At 36.8% G+C, this 13432-nt stretch overlaps 1 protein-coding gene across 7 annotated transcripts in view; it reads right to left on the bottom strand.

Annotated features, from left to right (window-relative positions):
• ANKIB1 (ankyrin repeat and IBR domain containing 1) overlaps window positions 1-13432 on the bottom strand; it is a 145126-nt gene that overhangs the window by 36113 nt on the left and 95581 nt on the right. For all 7 annotated transcript variants that reach the window (XM_073898808.1, XM_073898805.1, XM_073898806.1 and 4 more), the window contains 2 exons: window positions 10494-10638; window positions 8653-8819 (listed from right to left, as the gene is read on the bottom strand). In XM_073898808.1, the coding sequence (XP_073754909.1) occupies window positions 8653-8819; window positions 10494-10638 (312 nt within the window). The remainder of the gene's footprint in view (window positions 1-8652; window positions 8820-10493; window positions 10639-13432) is intronic.

Here is a 13432-nt window from a genome sequence, read left to right as displayed (position 1 = left end):
GATGGGGAGTTACTGCTGAATGGTTAGAGTTTCTGTTTGGTATGAGGTAAAAGTTCTATAAATGGATAGGAAATGGTTGCACAACATTAGGAATGTACTTAATACCACTGAATTATATACTTAAAAATGTTCTGAAGAAAAAAAAAACAATTATCTGGAAAGTAATTTAGTTTGCTTCAATTCCTGACATTACCGAATCTGGCATTTTGAAAATCTTTTTCATAACTGAGGTTTTATAATGTTTCTTAGTAACTTAGTGTTAATAGTCATTCAAAAAATACTGAGTTGATTAAAAATGGAAGTTAAAAAAATGGAAGTAGATATATTACATTCCCTTTAGTACATATTAAAACAAACTCTGCTTCCCAGAAATGTAAGGGATAGATGTGATAACTGTTAACTTTAATTTGGCACATACACTAGCATACACCAGGGTAAAAAATATGCCACAGATCTAGGAACCATGTTTCCATATGGTGCTTGAGAATACATGTAGGAATACAGAACCTAGATTTCTCATGACTTATTAAAAAAAATTTAGGTGTAAAATAGACTTCTATATCTGCAGTACCTAAAACAAATGAAGTCAGTGAAATAAATTATTTCCATTAATTTTAAGAGTTTTCCCCCTGAAGATTAAACAGCACATTGAATATTTTTTCCCTACTAGAATCAATACCAAGTATGACTGGCTCTGGTGTTAGGACATCTTCTGACAGAACTGAGAAAATACTCGGGAGGGGAGGCGGTGGAGAGGAAAGCCCAATGTTTTCAAACGGAGTCTGAAAAAATAAATGCTATTTCTTCAAAAGGCCCTAATCGTTTATTGGTATGCTTGGTCTCTGAGGCTGTGTTGCATTACACAGCAACAGATTTTCTTTTCCAGAACCTTACAGGAGGACATAGACCTGCTGCTTCCTCACGTGCTAGCCCAATCAGTAGGATCACTTCTGACGGTTATAACTCGATGGCAGTTTCCAATGCAATGCTAAGAGTGGGTATAAAAAGGAGAGGCTTTTTATATAAAAAATAAGTTAGAGCAAGGACTATAAATTAAAAAGAGAGCTAGAGGTTGCCTTTTAAAACTAAGGTATTTGGGAAAATAAGCCCAACTACTTTAAAGTATGGTAATAACAATGCTACCAGACATTATGTGACTGATAATCTGAATTATGTCAAGTGTAGGGAGAGATGTTATTCTGAGACAAGTAATAAAGAGACTGGAATGTTCTGTAGATACTGTAAAGCTAAATTCCTGAACAAAGTTTTAACCAAGACACAGATGACTGGTGACAAGAATTCTGAGAGACCTGGTGCCTGTTGTTGAGACTGTACCTCAAAATGTCACTAAAAACAAGGGAATTGGAAAAAGAATTTTGCCACACAGTCAACTGAAATTTAGACACACCAATACAGTGGGTTCACTAAGGGGAAAAAGTGCTTCGTTATAAAGGAAAAAAAAAGATTATCTAATATAAAATCCTTAACCCTGTCCAAATATCATGCTTAACTAATATCAAGAGATTAAAGGAATGGCTCTTCCCTTGAAAATTTGTGACTATGCACAACCACTGGCAGAAATATACAGTGGCTCTAAAGGATTCTGGAAAAGGAAAAACGTTCTAAAGTTTCATAACCTGATGGGAAATTCCTACCAAGAAGTTGACAATTTCTGCACTCCTGGGTATTTACCCCAAAGATAGAAATATAATGATCCAAAGGGGTACCTGCACTCCAATGTTTATAGGAGCAATGTCCACAATAGCCAAACTATGGAAAGAGCCCAGATGTCCATAGACAGATGAATGGATAAGAAAGATGTGGGGCGCACGCGCGCACACACACACACACACACACACACACACACACACACACACTACTAAACTACTACTCAGCCATCAAAAAAATGAAATCTTGCCATTTGCAACGATGTGAATGGAACTAGAGGATACTATGCTAAGCAAAAAAGTCAATCAGAGAACGGCAATTATCATATGATCTCACTCAGATGTGGGATTTAAGAAATAAAAGAGGATCATAGGGGAAGAAAGGAAAAAATAAAACAAAACAAAATCAGAGAGGGAGACAAACCATAAGAGACTCTGAATCACAGGAAACAAACTGAGGGTTGCTCAGTTTGGAGGGGAGGTGGGTGGGAGGGCTGGGTAACTGGGTGATGGACATTAAGAAGGGCACGTGATGTAAAGAACCCTGGGTATTATATAAGACTGATGAATCACTGACCTCTACACTGAAACTAATAATACATTATATGTTAATCAGTTGAATTAAAAAAATAAGTAGGTGGGAAAAATTTATTATAAAATGTTATAAAATATTTTGAAAGCATGATCTGAAACACTTCATTTATGCAAGCTTTTAATTAAAATTTTTTTTTCTTAGAGTGCCTGGGTGGCTTAGTCAGTTAAGTGTCTGCCTTTGGCTCGAGTCATAATCCCAGGGTCCTGAGATTGAGCCCCACATTGGGCTCTCTGCTCAGCAAGAAGCCTGCTTCTCCCTCTCCCTGCCTCTCCCCCCTACTTGTGTTCTTTCTCTAATAAAGAGATAAAATCTTAAAAAAAAAAAAGGTTTTTTTTTTGTTTTCAAACTTTTTGGGATAAATTGGACATATAACACGGTGTGAATTCAAAGTATACACGTGTGCCAGTTTGATACATTTATACACTGTAACAGGATTGCCATTGTAACAATTTTTATCACATTACATGTTTATAGTACAGTAAAAAATAAAGGTAACGCCTCCCTCTTAAAAAAAATGTTGACAATTTCAGTTCATCACCATTTTAGAACTTTATTAATGACCCATCCTAAGTAGAAATCCTCATTTTGATTCCCCTCCTTTAGGCAACTTTCTCCCTTAATGGAGAAATTAAGAATTATAATTTAAAAAAACCAAAATTTTTGGGGTGCCTGGGTGGCTCAGTCAGTTAAGCATCCGACTCTTGATTTTGGCTCAGGTCATGAACTCAAGAGTTGTGAGACTGAGCCCCACATCTGGCTCCTTACTGTGTGTGTAGCCTGCTTAAGATTCTCCTCCTTTCCCTCTCCCCTCTCCCTGCCTCTCTCTTTCTAAACAAACAAGAATATTTTTGAGTATATCAGGCAGTGTTGTAATTCTTACATGTACCAACTTATTTATTTATGATTTTATTTATTTATTTAACAGAGAGAGACACAGTGAGAGAGGGAACACAAGCAGGGGGAGTGGGAGAGGGAGAAGCAGGCTTCCCGCAGAGTAAAGAGCCTAATGGCGGGGCTCGATTCCAGGACCCTGGGATCATGACCTGAGCCGAAGGCAGACGCTTAACGACTGAGCCACCCAGGTGCCCCGTACCAACTCATTTAATCCACATAACAATTCTTTGAAATTGGTACTATTATCCCCATTTTACATGCATGGAGAGGCTCAGTACTCTGCCAAAGGTCACACAGATAGCAAGCAGATGAGCTGAGATTTGAAGCCAAGTAGTTTGGCTTTGGAACTAGTACATTTTGTGCTGATTGCATCAGTTACAAAGGCTTCAACTGTATTACTGTATTATAAGAGAGGATGCTTATTTATCATCAAGTCACACAGCTAGTTAGTGGCAGTTAAGTCTCAAAGGTTGGCCCTGTGTCTCCTGCTTAATGTCAATCACCTGCTCCACTAAAACTTGATAAATTGAACTTTCAGCAGTATTTATTTAGATGAGTATGATACTTTGTATAGAGTAGACATGATATTTAAACAGGGTCTTATGATCAATTTCTATCAAATAAATATCATGTTTCATTTCTGGGCCTAGGGACAAGCTGGAGAATAGGTTCTGCTTGTTGGCAGGGCTCTGATACTTAAATAGCTAAATATTGCCAGTCTGGAAAAATCTTTTTCCAGAACCAGGGCTATTAAGCTAAGGAATTGAGACTCTAATTTTGCAAGCGAAGATGAGACTCAACTATTAGGGCCCACAAACAAGAACAACATTTATTTTGCCCAGGGGACTCTTAAAGAGTCCACTGTCTGTGAAGTCTGTGGAGGAGATGAAGCATGAAACTATGCTTTAATTCAATCAAGATTCATGATCCTAACAGGAGAGTAGGTTTTATCAAAATCCTTATTGTGGGTATTGGAGGAAAACAGAACAAGTTGATGACAATATTAATGTACTAATGCACATCACTTGTGAAACTTCCCAAAATACCTGACAAGTCTGCACATCGTACTCTGATTCACTGGAAACTTCAGTGGACTAGAAACCTGATGCTGTGATTTCTTATCAGTTGTATCCCTATAATCCAAATCTTACTGGGTTCAATTTGTTTCATGGTGATGGTGACACTATTAAAAGGTTTCTTTGCATAGTTCAGTAAATAAATGTTCCACAGCTGGGTGATATATTAAAAACCACACAATATTATTGTTTAGAATATTCATGCCAATCAATTTTATTGAGTAACTCTTATATTTGACTGTCTATGGATTTAGAAGAGATGAATTCCATTTAAGTCTCTCCATTTCCAGTGGCAACGTTAGAGATTAAAGGGACTGAGGACACTATGAGGCGAAACAGGAGAGAAATGACCACTATACATAAGGTTAAATTTGAGTTCTCTTCATAGATTAGAATTTGGGTGGTATTAAGAAGTATTTTTGACAACAAATCTTTATTTTTTATTTTTAAAAAGATTTTATTTATTTTAGAGAGAGAGTGCAAACAAGGGGTGGGGCAGAGGGAAAGGGACAAGCAGACTCTGCACTGAGTGCAGAGTCTGATGTGGGGCTTGATCCCAGGACCCTGAGATCATGACCTGAGCAAAAATCAAGAGTCAAACGCTTAACCAACTGAGCCACCTAAGCAGCCCCAAGAACAAATCTTTAAAGAGTTGCCTCAGAAAAGAACGACTGCTGTTTGTTCAGAGGGCACAGATGTTACACAGTAGCATATTCTATTTAATTAAAACAGAGGGGAGATGGTCATTGGTTCAAGTTATGAACACTGTCCAGGGACAATATAGTCAAATCAGACAAAATATAATTATATAGGCTAGGGGGAGAAAACATTCTAGGTTCAGTTAATAAGGGCACAGAAGTGGTGGGTGAACAAGTTACAAGAGAAAGGGCTATAGGGGCGCCTGGGTGGCTCAGTCGTTAAGCGTCTGTCTTTGGCTCAGGTCATGTTCCCAGAGTCCTGGGATCGAGCCCCACATCGGGCTTCCTGCTCCATGGGAAGCCTGCTTCTCCCTCTCCCACTCCCCCTGCTTGTGTTCTCTCTCTCACCCTCTCTTTCAAATAAATAAATAAAATCTTTAAAAAAAAAAAAAAAGAGAAAGGGCTATACTGTGGTGGGAAGGGGAATGTCTACTCCTACCTTACCTCCCATCAATAAATATGTTCAGTTATATCCAGGCACACATCGCACACAGCTCTTAAAAAGAAGGAACTATTATTGCCTTTTCTTGTGTTTTTTTGTAATCATCTTTAGAGAATATTTCTGAGCTTTCTGGAGAAAGAAAGAAGCAACACCCAGAATCATATGCCTTTATTTTATGAAGATATCTCTTATAAAGCTTCCTTTTGCATACAGATTTTGCCTCTCTTTGAAATAGTAGATAAGGGCAGTGGAATTCCTAGAATTTCTTTTTTTTTTAATTTTTAGAAATTTGATTATAGGCAAAGCTCTTATACTACACGAAGAAGAGTAGGAAGATAAGAATGTAAAAACAGAGACTGCAAATTAATGCCTAGAGAGTTGAAGCAGGCAATGTAAAAATCCTAGAATAGGATTTAGAATTAGAACTAGAATTGTTATGTCCTGTAAATGATGTTTCTATTTGCTAAGCTCTCTACTACCCTTGTGAACAGGAGAAAGAGTAAATAATTACCAAATGTGACCTTGAATCCATGTGGCCATTCACAGATCCCCTGAAATGGGATAAAATTCAAAAGAGGGCCTGCGGTCTTGATATATTGTCTCCATTGAATCTTGAGTATAACCAGCCCGATATTTTGGGGTGTGAGAAAGAATAAGTGAATATATTTCTCCAAACACTGGTCTAGAAATGTATATTTATAGCACCATATATGTTTATAGACTCATTCATATAGCTTTTAGAGTCTAACCTATATTGGTAGTTTTTCCACCAGTTTTGTCATGTTTAGTCAAATCAAACTTACTACTTGTAACGTATAAAGGTGGGGAAGAATACCTTTGAATTGATTATAGCCACATGCCTTATAGTAATAAGTGAAAAGTGAAAAAAAGTGAAAGCTCATCTGTAGTAAAAACTAGTAAAAGCCAGACTACAGAAACCAGAGCTTAAGAAGACAATGCTAATCACAGGTTCTTCTTTTCCCTTCAAAACTTTATTATTCTCTGATCTTAGCAAATGCTTTCTTCTCCTTATCTTCTAAGTGTTTTACTAATTTATATTTATATTTATATTTTCCATTTTTGTAGCTTCTCCACCAATCCTCTTAAATTAGCCTTTTTCAGTCAGGATGTTTACATGAACAGAGAACTCAGAAATCGATTTATGTGATAACTTTTCTAAATTTTCCCAAGGATAATACATGATTAGTACCATTACTTTTTAGACTTCTTAAATTTATTTTTTTATTTTTTGAAGATTTTATTCATTTATTTGAGAGAGAGCTAGAGAGAGTTCGTGCAGGGTGAAGGGCAGAGGGAGAAGCAGACTCCCCGCTGAGCAGGGAGCCCCAGGCAGGGCTGGACCTGGGGACTCCGGGATCATAAGGGTAGTGGAAGGCAGATGCTTAACTGACTGAGCCACTCAGGCACCCCCTTTCATGCTTTTTTTTTAAATAAAATTTTTTTTTTTTTTATCGAAGGAAAAAGGAGGGAGGGAGAGCGAACACGAACAGGGGGGGGGGGGGGGCGCAAGCCGACTCCCCACTGAGTGTGGAGCCTATGACATAGGACTCCATCCCAGGACCCTGAGATTGTGACTTGAGCCAAAGTTAGTCACTGAACTAACTGCGCCGCCGAGGCACCTCTGGTTAGTAGCATTTTAGATGCACAGGGTGCACACAGTGGGGTACCTTAGGGCACATGAGCTTAAGTTTTTGAAGAAACTCCACACTAACTCAAAAGAGGAAGCCCCTTTATTTTTTTTACTGTAGTATTCTTATGTTATAGCAAAGTGGGTTCATATTCCTCTAAGGACTATTTATTTATGAAAAATTAAGCTTATGTGTGTATTCATTAACTCACTTGTCACTCCTGAGCTGGATCCTGAACTCTTCTAGTGAGGTAGTGAGGTGGAGTTAAGAAACTAAAAATTATGAATCTGTTGTGTAAATGTTTTGAAAAATTACTATACGGCATGTGGATATAATCTATTACTCAATATTCTGTTGCTATTTTCCTTGCTGAGTCTGATTTAGCCATCAAAGTAGCCAATATGATTTTCCTTTCATTAATCACTTCATTCAAGCACTTAGCACAGGAGTCTAGCAAACTTTTTCTGTAAAGAACCAAATGGTAAATATTTTGGACTTTGTAGGCCATACGGTTTCTGTCGGAACTATGTAATGCTGCCATGGCCTGAAAGCAGTCACAGAAAATAAACTGGCACGAATGGGTGTGGCTGTGTTCGAATAAAAATTGGTGGGGACAGTAGTTCTCTGACACCTGACCTAGAGGGTTCAGTGCTATACATAGACTGGCAATTCAAGAAATATTTTTAGCTAATGATAATGATAATGAGGGTAAGAAATAGACCTTTCAGGGTAGGAATATTTCCATGACTATGCCTTTTTACTATTTAGCAGTGCTATAATTTGACTTTGGTTTCTGATAAGTAAATAAGTAGAGTCTTATATCCATCTAAAGTATACCCTTGCATACGTGATAAATCTGGAAATGAGAAAAAAGGAGAACAAATACTATTTCTTTTTCTGATCATTTAATTACCTAAATAAACAACAACAGCTAATTATCATTGAATCTACTCTGAATAATGCAGAATGCTGATAGTCAGACATATAGTTAAATGCTGATGTCAGACATATAGTTAAAAAACACAAGACACACAAAGTGATTCTTAACTAGGACTGTGCATTAGAACCACCTACAAGCTTCTTTTTTGGGGCCCTATTCCAAAACTTACGAAATCAAAATCTTATTTGTTGGGGCCTATGATGAAAATTTGGGAAAACGGGTCTTAGTTAATTCTGGGCATCCATGGTTAAGAATCACTGCCGGAGCCTTCAAGAAGGCTTTTTTTAAGAAAAAAAGTATAAAGTTCTAAACATGTTCTAATCTATTCTCAGCAATTTGTTACTAGAGTTTAAGTGCATGGGCTCTAATCCCATTTCTGCCATTTCCTAGCTGCATAACCCTGGGAAACTTCTCTATGCCTGAGTTTCTTTATCTGTAAAATGGGTATAATAATAACACTCAACTCACAGCATTATTGGGAGAATTCAATATGTGAAAATATCTGGCATACAAATTTGGTACAAATCAAGCACACAGTAAATATAAACTATGACTACTCATCACATATTTTTTAAATTAATAAGAATGACGTGAAATATACTACACTCCAAAGGCCTAATTCAAGGTGCAAAGTCTCTTTAAAAACTGTTAGAAAGGTGATTAGGCTGATTCCAACTTGTCTTATACTGACCAACAGAAGAGGTGTCCTTTTCCACAGTCCACAGCAGGAGCTCTGAGCAAGGGAAAGTTGAGTGTGTCAGACCCAGATGTATGTGACCCTTGTTTTGTAAGTCTGACTGCTCTTTCACAGCCTGGAGTAGGACACCACTTAATGGCAGGATTATTTTCAACAAAGGCCTGTTGAAACAGCAATAATAAAACACAACAGAACTATTTTAACTCTTAATTCCGAGTGATCCCATGTCAATTTACTTTAGAGGGAAAAAAAGGATGAACTAAAAAAAAACAAGGAATAATCAGTCTCAAGAGATACTTAAAATAGTACCAGAAAGTATGGAACTTAGTAAGAAGGAAAAAAGAGGTAATTACCTTAGTAACAACGTGACATTTTAAATTTATGTTTTCTTCAATCTAAAAACCAGGTAGATGATGAAGCAAAAATGCAATTATTCACACAGAAAATGTGTAATTTAAAAATGTTTTCTCATACAATGTGCTGCTTTTCTGATGGAAAATAATTATATGATTATTAGCTGCATTAGTACTGTAAATTTCTAAATGGAACCCCAATAATACATAAAAATCAGGATTATGATGCTTTGTTACAGAAGAGCAGGACATCTTTTTGAAAAGTCCGTATGTCATAGGGTTTAGACTACAAAAAAATCTGCACTTTTTTTTTAGAGAGAGCAAGTACTCATGCCTATGGGGGGAGGGGCAAAGGCAGAGGGAGAGAGAAAATCTTAAGCAGACTTCCCGCTGAGCACAGAGCCCAACAAAGGGCTCAATCCCACGACCCAGAGATCATGACCTGAGCTGAAATCCAGAGTTGGACGCTCAGGGCGCCTGGGTGTCTCAGTCAGTTAAGTGTCTGCCTTCAGCTCAGGTCATGATGATCCCAGGGTCCTGGGACTGAGCCCTGCGTTGGGCTCCCTGCTCAGCGGGAGCCTGCTTCTCCTACTCCTCCCTGCTTGTGCTTTCTCTTGCTATCTCTGTCACTATCTGTCTCTCTCTCAAATAAATAAATAAAATCTTAAAAAAAAAAAAAAAGTCAGACGCTTAACTGATTGAGCCACCCAAGCATCCCCAAAGTATAATTTTTAAACCACACAACAAAGTAACTTGCATACTTCTGGACAATTCTTTTTTTTTGGACAATTCTTAAATGCAAATAAATATAGAAAAAAAGAGAAACATTATAATTCATCATATGAAACTATTCTTTGAAAAAACCCATTCCAAGTTGATAATCTTTATTTCTGAATATTTACATTTAGAAGTCTAAAATATATCTTTTGGAAAACTGCAAATAGGTACTATTTACTTTGAACACTGTCTTGATCAGTTTTAAAAGTTGAACAGGCAAATCAGTAAATAGTTTTGAGCAAGTTTTTTTTTTTTTAAATTACTACTTCAATTTTTTATTTTTATTTTATCTATCATAACCATAAAATAATACTTTAGGGAGCCTGGGTGGCTCAGTCAGTTAAGTGTCTGACTCTTGATTTTGGCTCAGGTCATGATCTCAGAGCCATGAGATCAAGCCCCACGTTGGGCTCTGTGCTGAGCGTGGAACCTGTTTGGGATTCTCTCTCTCCTTTCTCTGCCCCTCCCCATACTCACATGTATGTGCATGCTCTCTCTCAAATAAATAAAATCTTTTAAAAAACATAATGCTTTAGCTTAAAACTTTAGTTAATGCCATCATTCCTTCATGCAGTTTTTCTGGGAGACAAAAGTCAGTCATTATTCTATGTGTTTTCAAAAATAAAACAAAAAAATTAAATAAAATCTGTTATATAGGTTTAATAAAATGAAAATGAAAATGAAATCAGATAACTGGCAGCATACCTTAATATCAAACTGTAGATATCGTTTGTCCATCTCCTTAGAAACTACACTTTCTATGATATCCACAGGCACAAGTTGGAAGCAATCATATGCAGGGCAGAAAATGTTGTGAGCTTCACCTTCTTGAATTTTCAGATTCAAAAACCTGTTAAAATTATCAATTGACAGAAAAAAAGGAAGAATATAATTTATTTGCACATTCTAAGAACTTTTTCTTTATGCTGAATTTTCTGTTAGAAATGAACCAATGACCAAAGTATGAAATATCAATTGTAATACACTGATTCACATAATTTACAAACATTGAACACTTACTACCTGCCCAACCATTCATTTATACACACATATATATATTTGTATTTGTTATATATACATTATTTTTTTACAATGTTCTTCTTTTGCTTTATCCTCTCTAAAAATCTGAAACATTATCTTTAACATTAAAATTTCAGAAATGAGTGGTTTAGAAAGGTCATATTCAATCCTCGATATTCTATACCTTTAGAGAAAAAGAAGCAATTATATAAAATTAAATCATGGCTAATCCAAGAGATTTGGGAGTGGCATTGGAAGATAGTATATCTTTTTGAAGAAAAGACTATCTCCTTATATTTCATTTAGATGAGTATTAAGTTGCATGTCCTACTCTAGGCACACTAGTTGGGGTAGTAGGGAAAAGGTATCCTGGAGAGTGGCAGGAATCTAGCCCAAGGTGAAGTAAGTGGTTAAGGAGCAGGATTTTGAGTTAGAGAATTCCAGGTCTGCCGCTAACAAGTCATATGATCTTCAGCAATTTATTTACCTGTTCTGCCCCTCAGTTTCACTATCTGTAAAATGGAGATAATAATAAGCACTTCTTGGGATTGTTACACAGATTATAAGATATAATGTGTATATGAATATCTGCAGGGTGCCTAGCATAGAATAAGAATTTATAAATTTTAGCTAGGGTTTTATTTTTATTATTATTCCCTATGGAAAAACAAGAAACAAATTAGCTTTTGAAGTGTGATTTAACACTTAAACCTAGAGAAAATAAATGGAAAACCAGGCAACTAAGTCACCATTCTCTAGTGATCATCAACAGTTTGACTATTCTGCCTGCAGTATTTTTCCTTTGGTTCTCTCTGTGTCTTAATTCAACTGCACTTAAAAAAATAAAAATCAAGCTAACGGAGATCTCATCAGATCTGCTTCCTCTGGTCCATTTCCACCTTCTTCCCCAATTTCATCTTGGCACTCTGAAGAAAACAGAGCCCTCTCTTACTATCTCCCCATCACACCCTGAACCTAGCTATGTCTTTAGCTATCTTTGCCTTCTCACTACTCACTTCAGTGAAAGAGGCTTCCTCCTTTACCCCCCCCAAGCAAATCCGTAAATACTCTGGCCAGCTTCAGAACTTACACAGTCCAGAAACCTATCCTTTCTCTCTGTCTCTGTCTTTCTGTTTGTCTGCCTCTCTCATGGGTCTTTTCTTTGGCACTATCAATACGCTCAAGTTTTCTCCTACCCTGAAACATTTCTCAACTAAATGATCCTTTTTAGCTCCACTTCCTTTTCACATCAGTTTCTTGACAAAATAGTTCGATGATTTGTCATTCATTCCTCAAGTCCATTCCCATTCACTTCTTAACCGGCAACACTCTGGCTTTTGTCACCTCTTCACTGAATAGCCAGCTCTCAACAAGGCCATTAAGACTACCCATTAGCCCAAGGATTCAAGACTTCTCAGTTTTTATCTGCCTTGACTTCTCTGGAGCATTAGACACTGCTAAACAGTTCCTTCTTTCAGATTCTCTCTTTTCTCTGGCTTCTAGGACTTAATTTTCCCCCTGGCATTCTTCTTACCTTTGGTTGCTCCTTATTCATCTTTCACTAGTGCTTTTTACTCTCCTGATCACTTATGTTTTACTGTCCTTGAGGGTTTTCACACCAAAACTCTTCCCCCTTTCTCATTTCATTCACTCTTCCTGGGTGATCTAGACAGTCCCAACTTAAACTACCATCTATATGCTAATGACTCGAGGTTTAAAGCCCAGCTCTCCCCTCTTAGCTACAGATCTCGACTACACACATTACTTTTGTTTAAATGTCTCATATGCATTTAAAATTCAACATGTTTAAAATCTTACCCTCTATTTTTCAATATGATTTAAAAACCGCACATGCCCCACAAAACTCTGACATATCCCAACAGAAAGGCATTCTGTATCTTAGTTACCAGGTAAAAATGACCTCTGTGTCAAGAAAAACAATTTGGCAGAAATAAAGATGGATGAAGTGTTCAAGGGAAATACTATAGAGCAGCAGTTCTCAAAATGTGATTTGTGGACCTGAGACTTTTCACAGGGTTTATGAGGTCAAGAGTATTTTCATAATGGTATTAAAACTGTTTTATTTTTTAGGTAAAACTGCTAGTGCCTTAGCATGAATCATGGCAGTGGTGTTAAAACAATACCGGTATACTTTATACTCTTCACTGCTTTGCACTTGCAGTTAAAGAAAAAAAAGCCAGTTTCACTTAAGAATATCCTTGATGGAGTAATAAAAATTATGAATTATTGTTAATTATTAATACATTTTATTGATTTATTTTATTAAATCTTAACTCACAAGACACATCTTTTGAGTATCTGTGCAAAGAAATGGGAAGTAAGCATAATGAACTTCTGCTGCTGCATACCAAAGCATGGTGGTTGTCTCGAGGGAAAGCACTTAGGAAATTGTTCAAGCTACAAGTAGACCTACCTGCGTTTATCATGGAACGCTATTTTTATTTGAAACAGCAACCACAAATAATGATTAGTTGGACTTGGGTTTATAATAGACTTTTTTGGAAAATGAATTAAGTGAGCTTGTCATATCAAGGAAAAAAGTTGACAGAGAGAAATCTGGGGCAGACTTTATGTATGTTGTTATCTTGGAGATCAGCCATCCT

This window comes from Callorhinus ursinus, unplaced genomic scaffold (assembly GCF_003265705.2).
Source record: "Callorhinus ursinus isolate GAN/ISIS: 27379988/994484 unplaced genomic scaffold, GSC_fseal_2.0 scaffold12, whole genome shotgun sequence".
Lineage (NCBI taxonomy): Eukaryota > Metazoa > Chordata > Mammalia > Carnivora > Otariidae > Callorhinus > Callorhinus ursinus.
The sequence above is the reverse complement of the archived record's forward strand: the minus strand, read 5'-3'. Positions and strand labels throughout refer to the sequence as shown.